This window comes from Pristiophorus japonicus, chromosome 1 (genome assembly GCF_044704955.1).
Source record: "Pristiophorus japonicus isolate sPriJap1 chromosome 1, sPriJap1.hap1, whole genome shotgun sequence".
Lineage (NCBI taxonomy): Eukaryota > Metazoa > Chordata > Chondrichthyes > Pristiophoridae > Pristiophorus > Pristiophorus japonicus.
In genome coordinates, this window is record NC_091977.1 from 230,024,947 (window position 1) to 230,043,217 (window position 18,271).

At 45.0% G+C, this 18,271-nt stretch overlaps 1 protein-coding gene across 2 annotated transcripts in view; it reads left to right on the plus strand.

The window, feature by feature from the left end:
- aco1 (aconitase 1, soluble) overlaps positions 1 to 18,271 on the plus strand; it is a 117,289-nt gene that overhangs the window by 49,719 nt on the left and 49,299 nt on the right. For both annotated transcript variants that reach the window (XM_070887763.1, XM_070887772.1), the window contains exons 7-11: positions 7,597 to 7,736; positions 7,997 to 8,168; positions 11,765 to 11,865; positions 13,677 to 13,793; positions 17,771 to 17,930. In XM_070887763.1, the coding sequence (XP_070743864.1) occupies positions 7,597 to 7,736; positions 7,997 to 8,168; positions 11,765 to 11,865; positions 13,677 to 13,793; positions 17,771 to 17,930 (690 nt within the window). The remainder of the gene's footprint in view (positions 1 to 7,596; positions 7,737 to 7,996; positions 8,169 to 11,764; positions 11,866 to 13,676; positions 13,794 to 17,770; positions 17,931 to 18,271) is intronic.

The following is an 18,271-nucleotide window of genomic DNA, read 5'->3' on the forward strand; positions in this document are numbered from 1 at the left end:
CCCCTCCCCCCCCTCTTTCTCCCCCTCCCCCCCTCTTTCTCCCCCTCCCCCCCCTCTTTCTCCCCCTCCCCCCCTCTTTCCCCCCTCCCCCCCTCTTTCTCCCCCTCCCCCCTCTTTCTCCCCCTCCCCCCCTCTTTCTCCCCTCCCCCCCTCTTTCTCCCCCTCCCCCCTCTTTCTCCCCCTCCCCCTCTTTCTCCCCCTCCCCCCCTCTTTCTCCCCCTCCCCCTCTTTTCTCCCCCTCCCTCTCTCTCTCTTCCCCCCCCCCTCTCTCTCTCTTCCCCCCCCTCTCTCTCTCTTCCCCCCCCTCTCTCTCTCTTCCCCCCCCCCTCTCTCTCTTCCCCCCCCCCTCTCTCTCTTCCCCCCCCCTCTCTCTCTTCCCCCCCCCTCTCTCTCTCTTCCCCCCCCCCCTCTCTCCTCTTCCCCCCCCCCCTCTCTCTCACTCGCTCTCTCCCCCCTCTCTCTCTCTCTCCCCCTCCCGCTCAGCAGCACGAACGGCTGCAGAATTCTCCCTGGCTGAAGCACTTTCACACAGGTAGGAAGATGGTTTATTTAATCTTTCTTGGCTTATAAATGTTTATTCAGGTTGGATTTATTTGTAGAAGTATAAATAAGGATTTATTGTCGAATTTAATGAGTTCCCTTCCCCCCCCCCCCCCTGCTCCCCGTTCTGGACGCCTAATTTGTAACCTGCGCCTGATTTTTTTATGTGTAGAACAGGTTTTTTCAGTTCTACAAAAATCTTCACTGGCTCCATTCTACTTTAGTTTGGAGTACATTTTCACTGTGGAAACTTTCAAATCAGGCGTCAGTGGCCGGACACGCCCCCTTTTGAAGAAAAAATTCTGTTCTAAACTAGAACTGCAGAAAAAAAAATGTGGAGAATTGCGATTTCTAAAATAGTCCGTTATCCACCAGTTGCTCCTAAAAATCAGGCGCGAATCATGTGGAAACTTGGGCCCATAGGCACAGCCACTGAAATAATGCTGTAAAGGCCATTGGGGACCTGTTCACATGAACACGGCATTGGGGGAGCCCATTCGGCCAGGGCTAAGGGCGGCGTGCTTCGGGCCCCTCCCACGCAGCCTGCAGAGATTCAGGCTGCGAGGAGCTACTGCACATGCGCGCACACTCTAGCGCGCATGTGCAGAGGTCCCGGCACTGTTTTCAGTGCCAGGACCTGGCTCCGCCCTCCACACACTCTAATGCGCTGCGCCAAGGGCCTGGATCGACCGGACTGCGGGGAGAATACAAAGGTAAATAATAGGCGCTGTTTCTGTTCTTAAAAAGTCGGCGCACCATATGGAGGTGCGCCATTCTAACCCTGGGGGCAAACTTGGGACCATTGATACAGCTCCCAACATCAGAAGTATAGTATACTCTAAACTGGTACCCATGCTACCCTGGAGGATCCCGATCACCAATGTTATCATTAACTGCATTTATACTCTCACCAGCTCTAACTCTTGCTGGTGGTTGATGCCTCTCCACTGTCGTCTTTCTATCCAGACTTTCCAAAACAGCACAATTGTTACAGCTATCGTTATGGTTCCCCACTATTGAACATATAGTTCTGTCAATGAGTTTATTTTCCCAGTCCCGGTGTCTTATATAGTACTCCTCAGTTTCGTCATCTGGAATGATAGCAGGATCGCCACTCATCTGTAAGAAAAGATAATCTGGTCGTCACCAGTTAATTATTTGTACGGTTTTAGCTGTGTCCAATGCTTCCATCTTCCCTTTCCTCTCATGTCTACACATGCGTAGGTGTCACTGGTCATAAGCACTCATATGAGCCCTGCTACTTTGGTGCAAATCCTGGTTTATCAGGGGTTATCTTAACCATCACCTCGTCCACCCCAGGGGTGTTTCCCTGTTGCTTATCTGCATCCTGTATAATATCCTTAATTATTTGTTGATCCCGTGCTTCTTGCTTTAAGGTATGTAATTGCTTGCATAATTGTTTAATAAACCACCTGACTCTATCCCTTGCCAGTCCTACATCCTCCCCTCCTATCATTATTTCCTCCGGTAGTCTCATAGCTCTACCTATCACTAATTCGAAGGGAGTCAGTCCTGTCGTTCTATTCAGAATGGACCCAAGTCTCATTAGAATATCGGGGAGTAAATCTCCCCATCCCTTCCCGGTCTCCTCTATAGCTTTAGCTAAGGACCATTTAAGAGTTCGGTTCAATCTTTCCACCATCCCTGAGCTTTGCGGGGGATATGGGATGTGGAATCGTTGCTTAATCTCTAGCAAGACGCATGTACATTGGATTACCTTCCTGGTGAAGTGTGTCCTCTGATCTGAGTCTAACTGGAGGGGAACACCCCAACGAGGGATTATTTCTTCTGCAAATATTCTTGTTACGGTGGTGGCAGTGCTGTGGGAAAGGCTTCCCGCCCATCGTGTAAATTGATCAGTTACCAATAGACAATATGTTTTTCCCCTAGAATTCGAGAGGGGCCCAGTAGAATCTATCTGTAGGTTTCCCATGGTCCTGTGGGCCTTAACTGGTGTCCCATTCGTACCTTTATGGGCTTCCCGGCATAATACTGGGTGCATATAACCCATCTCTGGCAATTGCTTGGCTACATCTTTCCCCATTCCTGGCCACCACCAGCATCTTCCCATATTCTCTATCATGTTGGATCGGCCATTATGTGCTCGGCCGTGATATATTCCTAGCAGGCTGTTTTGTATACATTTCGAGCAGCCACCTGGTCTCCCCACCGCCAGAGATTGTCTGTTCCCTTTGTTGTATCTGTATTTTTCCATTCCTGTACTTCTTCCCTGGGTGTTTCTTTGTGCACTTCTATTATATTTACTTCCTCCGGACCAATAGCACAACTGGCTAGGGAACTGTTTCTTCTAACCTCTCTGATTCAGCTGCCAATTTGGCAGCTTCATCGGCTTTGATTCCCTAACTGTTCCAGGGATTCTACCTTGCGGTGCGCTTTTAGTTTTTAATACTGCGGCCTCTGTGGGGAGCCCTGCAGCCTCTACCAATCCCCTAGCTAATTCCTCATGCTGGATATGTCCTCCGGAGGATGTAATATATGCTCTCCTGTTCCAGGCAACCATATAATCGTGTACTATGCCAAAGGCATAGCGACTGTCCGTATAAATATTGACTCTCTGTTTCCTTGCTATATTTAGGGCTTACGTTAGAGCTGTAAGCTCGGCCACTGTGCCGAGCATTCTCCTGGCAACTGCCCTTCAACACGAACCTTTCCTTCATTATCTACTACCGCCCATCCAATCCGAGGTTCCCCTTTAATGTATCTCCGAGATCCATCTACATGAAGAAATTTCTCCATTTCAGTTTTAAGTGGGTGGCCCCTTATTCTAAGATTATGCCCTCTAGTTCTTCTCTCGCCTATCAGTGGAAACGTCCTCTCTGCATCCACCCTATCAAGCCCCCTCATAAATCTTATATGTTTCGATAAGATCATCTCTCATTCTTCTGAATTCCAATGAGTAGAGGTCCAACCAACTCAACCTTTCCTCATAAGTCAACCCCTCATCTCCGGAATCAACCAATTGAACCTTCTCTGAACTGTCTCCAAAGCAAGTATATCCTTTCGTAAATATGGAAACCAAAACTGCACGCAGCATTCCAGGTGTGGCCTCACCAATACTCTGTATAACTGTAGCAAGACTTCCCTGCTTTTATACTCCATCCCCTTTGCAATAAAGGCCAAGATACCATTGGCCTTCCTGATCACTTGCTGTACCTACATATTATCCTTTTGTGTTTCATGCACAAGTACCCCCAGGTCCCTCTGTACTGCAGCACTTTGCAATCTTTCTCCATTTAAATAATAACTTGCTCTTTAATTTTTTTCTGCCAACGTGCATGCCCTCACACTTTCCAACATTATATTCCATCTGCCAAATCTTTGCCCACTCACCTATGGCCTTTTGCAAATTTTTTGTATCCTCCTCACACATTGCTTTTCCTTCCATCTTTGTATTGTCAGCAAACTTGGCTACGTTGCACTCAGTCCCTTCTTCCAAGTCGTTACTATAAAATTGTAAATAGTTGGGGCTGCAGCACTGATCCCTGCTGCACCCCACTAGTTACTGATTGCCAACCCGAGAATGAACCATTTATCCTGACTCTCTGTTTTCTGTTTGTCAGCCACTCCTCTATCCATGCTAATATATTACCCCCACCCTGTGAACTTTTATCTTGTGCAGTAACCTTTTATGTATTACCTTGTCAAATGCCTTCTGGAAGTCCAAATATGCCACATCCACTGATTCCCCTTTATCCACCCTGTTCGTTACATCTTCAAAGAATTCCAGCAAATTTGTCAAACATGACTTCCCCTTCATAAATCCATGCTGACTCTGCCTGACTGAATTTTGCTTTTCCAAGCGTCCTGCGACTGTTTCTTTAATAATGGACTCCAACATCTTCCCAACCATAGATGATAGGCTAACTGGTCTATAGTTTCCTGCTTTTTGTTTGCCTCCTTTTTTAAATAGGGGTGTTACATTTGCAGTTTTCCAATCTGCTGGGACCTCTCCAGAATCCAAGGAATCTTGGTAAATTACAGCCAATGCATCCACAATCCCTGCCACTACTTCTCTTAAGACCCTACACTGTGTTTCGTTACAGGGAGAGGTAAATTGGTGAGTGATAGAGGCTCCCATGTCTTAGCATATCGCACTACTGGCCCCCTAACATCACGCTAATAAACATTCGTGGGTCCCCCGTGCCTTCCTTACCAGGGGCCGGTGTATCCTATTTACCTGATGCTACCTTCAATAACTTCAGCAACTGTTCCAGGGTCACTCCATCTGTACTGGGCACTGGTTGTGCTATAGCACCACCCCCCCCCCCCCCCGGGTTATCCTGTGTTAGTTTCATAACTTGCTCTCGGGTCAAGGGTCAAGGTCTCCTGCATTTGTTGGGGCCCTTGCCCCTCTTTTCTCCGCCCCCCCCTTAGCCCAACAATCCTTCTTCTGGTGTCCAGGCCTCCGGCAGTTCAAACACCTGTCTCTATCTGATGTTCCTGAATTCTTGCAATTCCTTGCGAAATGTCCCTCTTTCTCACATTTGAAACAAGTGGGTGGTCCCCTTGTACTGCAGCCACTTGCTGCGACGACTTTGGGTTGGGTAATTGTCTATTCCCCTCCACCTCCTCTGCCCACTCCATCACCTCTTGAAAGTTGTTCCCCACTGGGACCCCCATTTTAAATATCTGCACATGTTCTGGACTTGACCCTTCTTTCAACATCCTCAAAAACATGGCATTATCCTTATCTGCACTCAGTATTCCCAAGTAGTCCTTAAAGGCTACCCATTTTCTCTCAGCGTATTCACTTGGAGTTTCTCCTTCCTTTTGTTTAATTTCTACCACTAAAGCCCAATTACATTTCGGATTCCCCAATGTTCTCTTATGGCGGCCTTGAAGGTTTGATATCTCTGATCGTTTGTTTGGCCCTGAGCATGCAGCCATCGTTTCCCCTGAATATTCTGGGGGGCCTGATGCCACGTTTGTCATGTAAGTTTTGCTTTTACTAGGCCATGCACAACTTCTAATGTTAATTCATGTGCATCTATCATTTCTTCCAATTTATCCCAAAATTCAGAATTGGCATGGTTCAATTTAGGGGCGGGTAACTCACCCAACATCATTTGTTTTTCAGCCAGGGTAAAAGGGATGTGGGTCATCATTGTCGTCAAGGCCCTTTGTCCGATCTGACTATGATCGGCTGTCCCTCGAAACGAGGATGACTTGCTTCCATGCCAAAAAAGGATGAGTTCACAGGTATTTCTATGAAGGACCTGAACTACATCCTGAAGGGTGGAAGATGCCTGTGCGTGGATTTTTTTAACATGTGGTGGCCGTTGCATACCAGCCACCACATGGGCTTGACAGAGCTAGGTCTTGGTCCAGTGGCAAGGATACCCAAGACAACTGGAGACCAGCTCTGCTGCATGGACCTAGTGCGTACACATATCGCAGTGTGGGCTGGTCCGTGCTGCCCCTGGGCCCCAACCACATCCCTCTGCAGCCTCTCGCTGCTCCTTCGCCCTGGGTACAGGTAGCATGGTTTTGTTAAAATACAATAAAAGAATTCACATAATTCAATAATATATAGAATGCAGGTCGTTTGAATCACTGCATTGCTGTGCTAAAATCCATTTTCCAAATAAATAAGTAAATAAATTGGGTTCCCCAGCAGTGACGGGAAGAAAATCAAAGAACTGTTGGCATGGCTAACCCTTTGAGTAATGAAAAATACAACAGATTTTAAATACGGCAACGTTTTTTCAAAATTATTTTTGCTTTGGTCTGAAATCCATTTTCAATCCTCTAAGCACAAGAACTAATTTCACTGACACAAAGCATGAGTAGACAACTGTGAGGCGACTGATGAACTGTTACTAGTCCTTATGAAAAACGGAGCAATTGGCTTCGGCAATCAGCACCAATTTAACTGCAACTACCACTATCGTCTTTATCTTCAAAAATGTGTCGTACACATTCTCTGGAATGGTTTTCTGAGAATATTAGTAGCTAGCTGTTTAAGTATATTCTGTTATTATCTTCAAGTAATTAATTGAAGAGTGTAATACTAAATATATACAGAAGAGTAGAAGGTTGCTCTGTGAAAGAACATGTAAAGATTCTTCTACACTCAAAAACACAGTGATCATTACATGCGTGGAGTTGAAGGCAATTAAAAAATGACTATGGGTCACCCGTAACGGGGCTACCTTTCATTCATCCTCTAGAGCGGGGGGCAGTAGGTCCCTCCTCTTGGTAGGGTGGTGGATCCCCTCCCTCTGTCGTTCGTATTCATCTGTCTCGCTCTCAAGCCTTTCCCAGTCTATGATATTGTCGTCCCCATCTGGAGATACTAGGTTTGGCGGGTCCTTCCCCTTCCCCCCCCCCCCCCCCCCCCAAATTGTCCCTTCGGTCCTTGGCGTCTGATGCTTTCACAGCCGCCACCTTGGCAATGTATTTTGACACAACTCTTTTTTTTTTTTGTTGTCCAATGTAACAGGCTAGCCCTATCATATATCCCTTTTCTTCGATACTGTGGGGCTGGCCGGTCCACCATGCTCTTTGTTGGTCTGGCGTGTTGGTGGGTCTTCAGCCCTCTTTGGTCAATTTCTCTCTGATTTTTTTAAAATCTCTCTCTCGGCAAAGAGCTTAGTAATCGACCCCTCGGGTCCCCAATCCATGGTTGTTTCTGCCATCCCTTTGAAATTGTAAGCCTAGCAGGTTTCTCCCTACCACTGCTTTTGAGTGGTTCTTGTGCGGCTTGTTTTTCTGCTCTTTAATAGATCTGACTCTGTGGTTTGCTCTATAGTTACGTAGGTTTACAAGTACGTTCTGACCTGATTGCACCTTCTCCTGGGTCTGACTCAAATTTGTTCAGTTACCTCGGTTTTACCGGGTGACCAGCATTGGGTTGAACCCTGGATTTTGTGGATTTTGTGCTCCAATCTCTAAAGTGGGACTTGAACCCACGACCTTCTGAAACATCACCTACCAGCTGGGAATTGCCACAATGTTTGAGGACTCTGGCGTCCAGGATTCTCACTGATGGTGTGAATACTGCTTTCTTTGCAGGTGTGGGTGGCATTGAGGCTGAGGCAGTGATGCTGGGTCAACCAATTAGCATGGTTCTTCCAGAAGTAGTTGGCTATAAGTTGGTAGGAACCACAGACTCCTTGGTAACATCAACAGATATAGTCCTCACAGTCACAAAAGTAAGTATACCCCCAAAAACTGAGGAGATGTTGTCATAGTATATAAGGTCTTTCAAGCTTAATATTAGAATTCTACTAACTTACAATTCATTTTATTGAAATATAATGCAACAGTTTTTATATTTTTGTTAACCTCTTTTTAAAAAAAAATCTTAAACTAGTTCATGGCACCAACTTCAGAACAATTAAGCTATTAAGAAAAATTATTAACTTATGCAATGAAACAATTTTAATTTTTATTCTTTTTTTTTTTAAAAAAGCATCTTCGCCAGGTTGGGGTTGTGGGGAAATTTGTTGAATTCTTTGGGCCAGGTGTGGTGCAACTATCCATCGCTGATCGAGCAACTATTGCCAACATGTGTCCAGAGTACGGGGCAACAGCAGCTTTCTTTCCAGTGGATAAAATAAGCATTAAGTACCTGGAACAAACAGGTATGAACATGAAATCTAATTTTAAAAGCACATTGCAATAATCTGGATATGTTTCTATCTATTCATCCATCTTACTTTAATAGAGAAGGTAACTGGTGCGGAAGTACTGATGTGTATCTATCCATAGAATCTTATAGCACAGAAGGAAGTCATTTGGTCCATCATGCCTGTGCCTGTTCTTTGAAAGAGCTATCCAATTAGTCCCACGACGCGTTGCTCTTTCCCCATATTTTTTCCCCTTCAAGTATTCATCCAATTCCCTTTTGAAAGATACTATTGAATCTGCTTCCATCACCCTTTCAGGCAGTGCATTCATAGGATACGGTAACATGAGTTCAGATCCCAGCACGGCAACTGGGGAATTTAAATTCAGTTAATTAAATAAATCTGGAATAAAAAAAACTAGTAATGGTGACCATGAAATTGTTGTAAAAACCCACCTGGTTCACTCATGTCTTTCAGGGAAGGAAATCTGCTGTGTTTACCTGGTCTGGCCTATATGTGACTCCCGAATCACAGCAATAGATTGACTCATAACTGCTGCCTGAAATGGCCTAGCAAGCCACCCAGTTGTACCAAACCGCTACAAGTACAGAGGACTAAACTGGTTCAAGAAGGCGGCCCACCACCACCTTCAAGGGCAATTAGGAATAGGCAGTAAATGCCAGCGGCGCCCACATTCCATGATTGAATTTTTAAAAATCATACTGTTCATAGCACTAAACTATTTTTGGGAGGAGTTATATTTTTCACATTAATAACATGTGGTGCAAACTTTTTAAGTGCGTACCATTGGTCATGTGAAGTTTGTGAATGCTGCCATTAATTAACATATTTCTGAAGATTTATCTGCCAATGTGGAAGCAGAACTGAGATCAGACGGTTTCCATCGTTCATTCCCAGGAAATGTAACCAGTAGAAACTAGTGGATTTAGAAATATAAGAAATAACAAATCTGACAGTTTCTGTGGCTTCATGAGCCAAATAGTCAGGCTTGTAGGTCCCGATGACTCATGGACTGTAGTTTGGACACTTCAGATTCATGAAGTCCTGTTCTGGAGCAATTATATAGGGAAATGCAGCAGCTTTTTTGCGCACAGCAAGCTCCCACAAACAGAGAGATAAATGGAAGCATAATCTGTTTCAGTGATGTTGGTTGAGGGATAAATATTGGCCCAGGATCTCTCCTGTGCATGGTATTTGAAATGGAAGTTTAGAATTCCCATACCTGAAGATTAAAACACCTTGTCGGGGCAATGTTCTAGGGCAGTGTTCTGGTGCACCAGTGGGCGGTGCTATTGGTGTAGAAGATGGTGGATTTAAATTTCCACCCCACTGGAGTTCCATCGTTGCTCTGCAGTACACTATTACCCTGGCAGGGAAAATCAGAGGGATGGCATTAATGTGCTGCTGCTGCTGTTCACACTCTCCAGTAGCTGGTTAAGAGGCTTGGGAGCAGGTTGACTGGCTACCCTCCTAGCCACAAGAGAGGTTTGTGGCCCAGTGAAGCCTGAAGGAGGTGAAATGGAGTAAGTCACAACTTCATTTTAAAAGAAAAATTATTCAAAAATTGACTGCTGTTGGAAAATTTGACACGTGACTCCGTATCAGTGAAGGTACTTCTTACTATTTGTCTTTATATAGTTAGATATATGGGGCCCACATGATTCGCGCCTGATTTTTAGGAGCAACTGGTGGAGAACGGACTATTTTAGAAATCGCAATTCTCCACTTTTTTTTCTGCAGTTCTAGTCAGGTAGAACAGTTCTAGTTTAGAACAGAATTTTTTCTTCAAAAGGGGGCGTGTCCGGCCACTGACGCCTGATTTGAAAGTTTCCACAGTGAAAATGTACTCCAAACTAAAATAGAATGGCGCCAGTGAAGATTTTTGTAGAACTGAAAAAACCTGTTCTACACATTAAAAAATCAGGCGCAGGTTACAAATTAGGCGTCCAGAACGAGGTGGGGGGGAAGGGAACTCATTAAATTTGACAATAAATCCTTATTTATACTTCTACAAATATTATACAAATAAATCCAACCTGAATAAACATTTATAAGCCAAGAAAAGATTAAATAAACCATCTTCCTACCTGTGTGAAAGTGCTTCAGCCAGGGAGAATTCTGCAGCTGTTCGTGCCGCTGAGCGAGAGGGAGGGAGGGAGAGAGGGGGGAAGAGTCGGGGAACAGGAGCGGGTGTCGGGGGGGAGGGGAGAGCGGGGGGGGGGGGTGGAGAGCAGGGGTCGGGGGGGGGAGCGGGTGTCGTGTCGGGGGGGGAGGGAGCGGGTGTCGGGTCGGGTGGGGGAGGGAGCGGGTGTCGGGTCGGGGGGGGGAGCGGGTGTCGGGTCGGGGGGGGGGAGCGGAGCGGGTGTCGGATCGGGGGAAGCGGGTGTCGGGTCGGGGGAAGCGGGTGTCGGGTGGGGGGGGAGCGGGTGTCGGGTCGGGGGGGGGGCGAGCGGGCCTCTGGTGGGGAGCGGGTGTCGTGTCTCGGTCGGGGGGGGGGGGGAGAGCGGGTCTCGGTCGGGGCGGGGGGGAGCGGGTGTCGGGTCGGGGCTGGGGGGGAGCGGGTCTCGGGTGTCGGGTCGGGGCGGGGGTGGGGGGGGGGGGGGGAGCGCGTGTTGGGTCTGGTCTGGTCCATAGGTGGGGCGTGGGGAAGCGGGTGTCGGGTCTGGTCCGGAGGCGGGGGGGCGGGGAGCGAGTGTTGGGTCTGGTCGGGCGGGGAGCAGGAGCTGGCCATGGGAGGAGTCTTATTCACGCAGCCTCAGTGAGGCCATTCAGCCAGGGCTAGGGGCTGCGTGCTTCGGGCCCCTCCCACACAGTTCGGCGCCTGGAGCTACTACACTTGCGTGCCGACTGTAGCGCGCATGTGCAGAGGTCCCGGCACTGTTTTCAGCGCAGGGACCTGACTCCGCCCTCCCCCACAGCTCGTGCCGGCTGCGCCGAGGGCCACAGGACCTGTAAGTCGGTGGAGAATACCGAGGATTTTTTTAGGCGCGAAAAACGGGCGCCCAGCTCGGAGGGGCGCCCGTTTTTTTTCTTGTGGAAAGTTGGGCCCATGGTATGCCAGAAGAACATAAAAAATAGGAACAGGACTAGGCCATTTGGCCCCTTGAGACTGCTCCGCCATTCAATAAGATCATAGCCAATCTGATCTTGGCCTCAACTCCACTTCCCTGTCCGCTCCCCATAGCCCTTGATTCCCCTATCATTCAAATATCTATCTATCTCCACTTTAAATATATTCAATGACCTGCCTCCACAGCTCTGTGAGGCAGAGAATTTCAGAGATTTACGACCCTCTGAGAGAAGAAATTCCTCCTCATTTCCGCATTAAATGGGCGACCCCTTATTCTGAACCTAGCTTTAGGATCCCCCACGAGGGGAAACATCCTCTCTGCACCTAACCTGTCAAGCCCCCTCAGAATCTTGTACGTTTCAATAAGATCACCTCATGTCAATAGATTTCTTGTTTGCTTATTAGAGTAATTGTCACCTCTTGTGTTTTGATACCGACATTTCTTTTAACTATTAAAAGGTACTCTCTGTTTCTAGAAAGCATCAGCCTTTTATCATGTTTTTGCTGTTCCTTGCTTAAGGTCGAGATGAAAATAAGCTGAGTTACATTGCGAGATATCTCAAAGCTGTTGGAATGTTTAGAGATTTCGGTGATCCAGCTCAGGATCCAGAGTTTACTCAGGTAAAATGATCTCTGCGTGTTCAGGTAAAATCTCAGGGTGCTAAGAAACCTCGTAATATCAAATTATAGACTTAAAAGAAAAATATGGGACAGTAGTCCCAAGTCTATGGTTACAGCTTTGTCAAATAATTATGTGAGGTCTGAATTGGATGGGAGGGGGGCGGTGGCTCGGGAGATGGAGATAAAGGTGGAAGTTACAGAATTGGAGTGATGAAAGAAGGAAAAGAAAGAACTTGCATTTATATAGTGCTTTTCATGACCTTGGGATGTCCCAAAATGCTTCACAGCCAATGAAATACTTTTTGATGAGGAGGACACTGTAGGGATGAGGGTGAAGGGGCGAATGTGGGGCAAGTGGCAAGAGGAGGTTCTGGGGGAGGGATAAGAAAAATCTGTTTGGGCTAACTTTCCCGTGCAAATCCCTGTTGAAATATCTCACTCACAGTACTTTTTTTAAACTTCCATTCCTGGCATTTGTGTTTGCTCCAATGCCAGTCTTTTGTTTCTTTTGAGTTCCCACTCCCTGTGTTTGATTTTATTTTTAAGTCACACTAATGGTTTTGGTCTTTATTAGTCCTAGTTTTTGTGTTTGTTTAGTCCAGCTTTCAGTATTTGTGTGTATTTTAATTCCATTCCTAGTGTTTGAAATTCCCCATCCTCCCAAACTGCAAGACTCACTTCCCCAGTGCTTATGTATTTTTAATTTTCCTCCATACACTTTCCCTCAACGTCCACTCACTGCCACCGAACTCTCTGAAATCCTTCCTGTTTTTCTTCTTTCCTTGCCAAACTCTTCACCACTCCCTGCCACTCAACTTCCACCACCAAATTCTCCGTAGCCCTATTCTTTCCTCCTCTTAACATTTTTTACATCTCAGCACTCTGTTCAAGCACTACAACCTCCCTTGCCTATCAGTGCTCCCACTAATTTTTGGGGGGCGTTTTCTTTCCATTATAAATCCGTTGAGCAGCCTGTGCAGGACCTCCAGATCCCTGCGCGATGCGCAGCTTAACGAGAACATTGTTGCATATCCAACACGTCCTTAACAAATTTCAACTTGACTCCAGCCCCTTTGAAACCAATGCTTAGCCGCAATTCCCAAATTCTTCCCATATGACACATCTGATTTCACATATTTGTCACCACGAACCCTGCAAGTGAATTCCTTTCAACTTTTGCATAAAGAAGCTTGTATTTCTCCTTGTTCTAAATCTTTTGCATTTAATCTTGTATCTATGACCTCTCATTCTCTACTCCTTTTATTACTGGAAACAGTCTGCTTCTCGTCAAGGCAGTGACAAATGCTGATGTACAGTTCCATTGACTTTGTTGGCACAAGTAGTATTCTTTATAATTGACAGCATTAGCAACTATTTGCAGGGATAGGATGCGATAGGTGTGCCTAACTCTTGACTGCCGCCCCCACCCCCCCCCCCCCCCCCTTTATCCAACAGCAGGGATCACTGAATGATGATCAGGAGTGAGAGCCTTGGCTGACTTGTTCTGTGCCCCCACCTAAAAGGCCAGTTGTAGTGAGATCAGCCAACAGCATAGACTAGGGACTTTCCTGAGGCATGCAGCTCAGTTCAACACCTCGCAGTGCAATTAACCTCTTTAGTCCTACTTTAGGATAATGGGACTTTTTTTTTTTAAAGAGTGAGTAACGTCTGTTGTCCTTCCATATTGGGAGAGCATCCTGATTGGTTTCTTTGCAGTCTTAATGTGATGTAACTAAATGTTCTATAGATTAGAAAATATTCTTTTGCTCAGCTGAACTGTTCCAAACTGTGAAATCTTTTGTTCTGTGCAGATTGTGGAACTAGATCTTAGCTCTGTGGTATCGTGCTGCAGCGGTCCCAAACGACCTCAGGACAAAGTGACTGTGACCAATATGAAGCAAGATTTTGAAAGTTGTTTGACTGCTAAGGTGAGCTTCAAATATACCACCTACCACTGGAAATGCAAAAAGGTGAAAGTTTTATGATGGGCACAAACCGGCTGAAAGGTAGCAAAACAATGAATGCTTGCTTGAGGAGCTGTATCGGGGTGGGGAATACTGAGTTGGGGTGCCTCGGGGCTCAGTGCTGGGACTATGGCTATTTCTAATACATAAATAAATGCCCAGGCTTCAGAAACCCCATGCAAAGTGATTAGATTGGCAGTCGCTACCAAACTAAGAGGGCCAGTGGAATTAGAAGTAGTAGCTCGGAAACTACAGCATAAGTTGGACAGGATATGAAAATGGGCAGTACAATGGCAGATGAAATTTCCCCAGACGCATATAAAGACAAGTAAAGAAAGGTTAAATAGATGACTTGCGTTTACATAGCGCCCTTATCACTGAAAAAAGCCCAAGGCACTTAACAGAAACTTAATCAGAGGACGTGTACTCCATGAATGTAATTGAAATAGCTGAGGATGAAGCTGAAAGAGACTTGGGAGTTTTAGTAGATTCAACGTTAAAGTTCTTCGAAATAGTGCCATGGGATCTTTTATGTCAACCTGAAGGGGAAGACGAGGCCTCAGTTTAACGACTCAACCGAAGACAGCACCTCCGACAGTACAGCCCTCCCTCAGTGGAGTATCAGCCTAGATTTTTGTGCTCAAGTTTCTGAAGTAGGACTTGAACCCACAACCTTCTGACTCAGAGGTGAGAGTTCTATCCATTGAGCCATGTGGTGTTCCCCATGGTGTCCTGGCCAATATTTATCCCCAAGAGATTATCTGGTCACTATTACATTGCTGTTTGTGGGAGCTTGGCTGCCGCATTTCCTACATTACACGGTGACACTGCTTCAAAAGTACTTAATTGGCTGTAAAACATTTGGGATGTCCTGATATCGTGAAAGACGCAATATAAATGCAAGTTTTTTCTTTCTTTAAACCTAGCCAATGAATGCAGAGCAACAATCAACAGAGCAAATAGGATTTTGAACTACATAGCTAGAACAATAGAATACAAGTCAAAGGAGGTGATGATCAAATTTTATAGTGCCCTGTTCAGACCACATCTTGACTGTTCAGTATGGTTGTTGGGAAACAAGAGAGACATTGAAACACTCAAGGCAGTGCCGAGTAGGGCCACTTGGCAGATCCCGTATCAGGTGTCAGTTATGTGGAAAGACTGATGAAACCTGGGCTTTTCAACCTGGGGAGAAGGCATCTGAGGTGTGATCTTCTACAGGTATATAAAATTGGGAAGGGTATAAATAGAGGCTTTATAAATAGAGGCATAGAGTACAAAGGCCAGGAAGTTATGCAAAATCTATATAAAACACTAGTTCGGCCCCAGCTGGAGTATTGTGTCCAATTCTGGGCACCACACTTTAGAAAGAACATGAAGACTTTGGAGAGGGCATGGAAGAGCTTTACTAGAATGGTTCCAGGGATGACTGATTATAGTTACGTAGAGAAACTGGGGTTGTTTTCCTTAGACCAGAGAAGGCTAAGAGGAGATTTGATAGTGTTTAATATCCTGATGGGTTTAGATACAGTAAATAAAGAGAAACTGTTTCCAATGGCTGAAGGGTCGATAACCAGAGGGCATATATTTAAGATGATTGGCAAAAGAACCACAGAGGCAACGAGTGGTTAGGATTTGGAATGCACTGCCTGATCGGGTGGTGGCTACAGATTGAATAGTAGCCTTCAAAAAGAATTGGATAAATACTTGAAGGAGAAAAAATTGCAGTGCTATGACGAAAGAGAGGGGGAGGGGGAGTGGGACTAACTGGATTGCTCTTTGAAAGAGCACAGAATCAATGGGTCAATTGGCCTCCTGTTCTGTATTATTCTATGATTCTATAGAAAACGTTAACCGGGAATATTACTTTCAATGAAACTGTGGGTGTAGAACTAGGGGCTACAAGTTCAAACTAGTAAAAGGTCATTTTGGGACTAATGTAAAGAAATTCATCTTCTCACAGAATGATCACCATGTGGATAAACTTCCTGTTGGAATGGTGGAAGCAAAAACCCGGGAATTATTTGCTAAAATAATTGATGCTACAATGGGGTGGGATGTTAGAATCTCTGGATGGATGAATTAAGATGGGCTATAAGCAGCCTTCCTTATTTGTAAATATCTTGCAAACCTGTTAGGCAGTTTTACTAAAAAAAAACACTTGGATTTAAGACCAAGCACAAGTAGACTTGTATCAATATGGCTGCATGATAGAGGAAAAGACACTGTTCTCAGCCTTCCCTATATCATGCTTGCTCATTCTGAATAATTGTTGAATTTAAGTAGCTATTCTTAAGAAGGGAATAGATTGTTAATTTTCGTGAGATTTTTGCATATCGCTTGGAAATCCTCAAGTTATTGTGAAAATTCCTAGGCCTATTTTCATAATTAAACCAGTTGCATTTAAAGGAAGAAGGCAGTTATTTTCAATATGAGCTATTTCTCTTTCCCTCTTCCTTCACCCGCCCCACCTTCATCCCAAAAGAAACATTGTTTCAGAAGAACATAAGAAATAGGAGTAGGCCATTTGGCCTCTTGAACCTGCTCCGCCATTCAATAAGATCATGGGTGGCCTGATCTTGGCATCAAATCCACTTCCCCGCCCACTCCCATTAACCTTTGACTTCTTTTATCATTCAAAAAATCTGTCTATCTCCATCTTAAATATATTCAATGACCCAGCTTCCACAGCTCTCTGGGGTAAAGAATTCCAAAGATTCACGACCCTCTGAGAAAAGAAATTCCTCCTCATTTCCGTTTTAAATGGGCGACCCCATATTATGAAACTAGTTCTAGATTTCCCCATCTACCTTGTCAAGCCCCCTCAGAATTTTATACGTTTCAATAAGATCACACCTCATTTTTCTAAACTCCAATGAGTATAGGCCCAACCTGCTCAACCTTTCTACACCTCAGGAATCAACCTTGTGAACCTTCTCTGAACTGCCTCCAATGCAAGTATATCCCCCCTTAAATAAGGAGGCCAAAACTGTATGCAGCACTCCCAAGTGTTGGCTCAGTTGTAGCAGGACTTCCCTACTTTTATACTCCATCCCCCTTGCAATAAAGGCCAACATTCAATTTGCCTTCCTAATTACTTGCTGTACCTGCATGCTAACTTTTTGTGTTTCATGTACAAGAACCCCCAGATCCCTCTGTACCTCAGCATTTTGTAATCTCTCCCCATTTAAATAATAATTTGCTTTTTTATTTTTCCTACCAAAGTGGATAACCTCACATTTTCCCACATTATACTCCATCTGCCAAATTTTTGCCCACTCACTTAGCCTATCTATATCCCTTTGCAGATTCTTTGCGTCCTCCACACAACTTGCTTTCCCACTTATCTTTATATCATCGGCAAATTTGGCTAAATTACACTCGGTCCCTTCATCCAAGACATTAATATAGATTGTAAATACTTGAGACCCCAGCACCGATCCCTGCGGCATCCCACTAGTTACTGTTCCTAGACATCTACTGGTTCCCCTTTATCTACCCTGCCCGTTACATTTTGTGTTTTAATATTTGTCTGGGCCACTGCTTAATTTTGTTGGTTAGGATAGTTGCACATTAGCACCTGGGATCTGTCTGATGACAATATATCATACTTCCAGGAGAGCTGGTTACTGATGTCAATGGAACACCTCCTTGTGGAATGGGAGTTCACAATATGGAGGATTAACACCGTGAAGGGAATGAGGGTTAATTCTATGAATGGTCTCTATCAGATGAGAATTTTCTTAATACCAATTTCAGACTAAGTTGGAGGAGACATGAAATGACTTTATATTGCCAATGTCCCCTCTGTACTCTCCTTTTTCTTTAAAGTTTAACCAGTGGAGTTGTGGGAAGTGTCACATAATTGAAGATGAGGATTATATTGAAAACAAATTTCCATTGTTTTAAGAATTTTCTCTCTCTCTGCCACTCAATTTTAGCAAGGATTTAAAGGATTTCAGATTCTGTCGATTCGTCAAAATGACAAAGTGACATTTAAATACAATGAGCAGGAGTATGAGCTGTGCCATGGTTCAGTGGTAATTGCTGCTATCACCAGCTGTACAAACACCAGCAATCCATCTGTAATGTTAGGAGCAGGTATGTTATCTACTGTAGCACTTGGCTACCTACCTACATATGCCTGAAGTTGAGGTTATCATATTGAAATTCTGATTGTGAAAATTTTGGTAGGCTATCAGTAGATGATCTGTCATTGTTCAGAGTAAGTTAGATGTTATGCCATTTTATGACAGCAGGAGCATTCATTCTGCTAAAGAGTAGCTGTGTGTAACTTTGCCTGCCCTGTCCCTTTAAGCTCAAAGAAAGTCTAAATTGCTGTAAATAGGACAATCTGAGATTGATTCAAGCTCAATTTCTATTGTTGAGAGAAGTTTGAAAGTGCTTGTAAATTCTTGGCTCCAGGTCAGAAGAGACTAGCG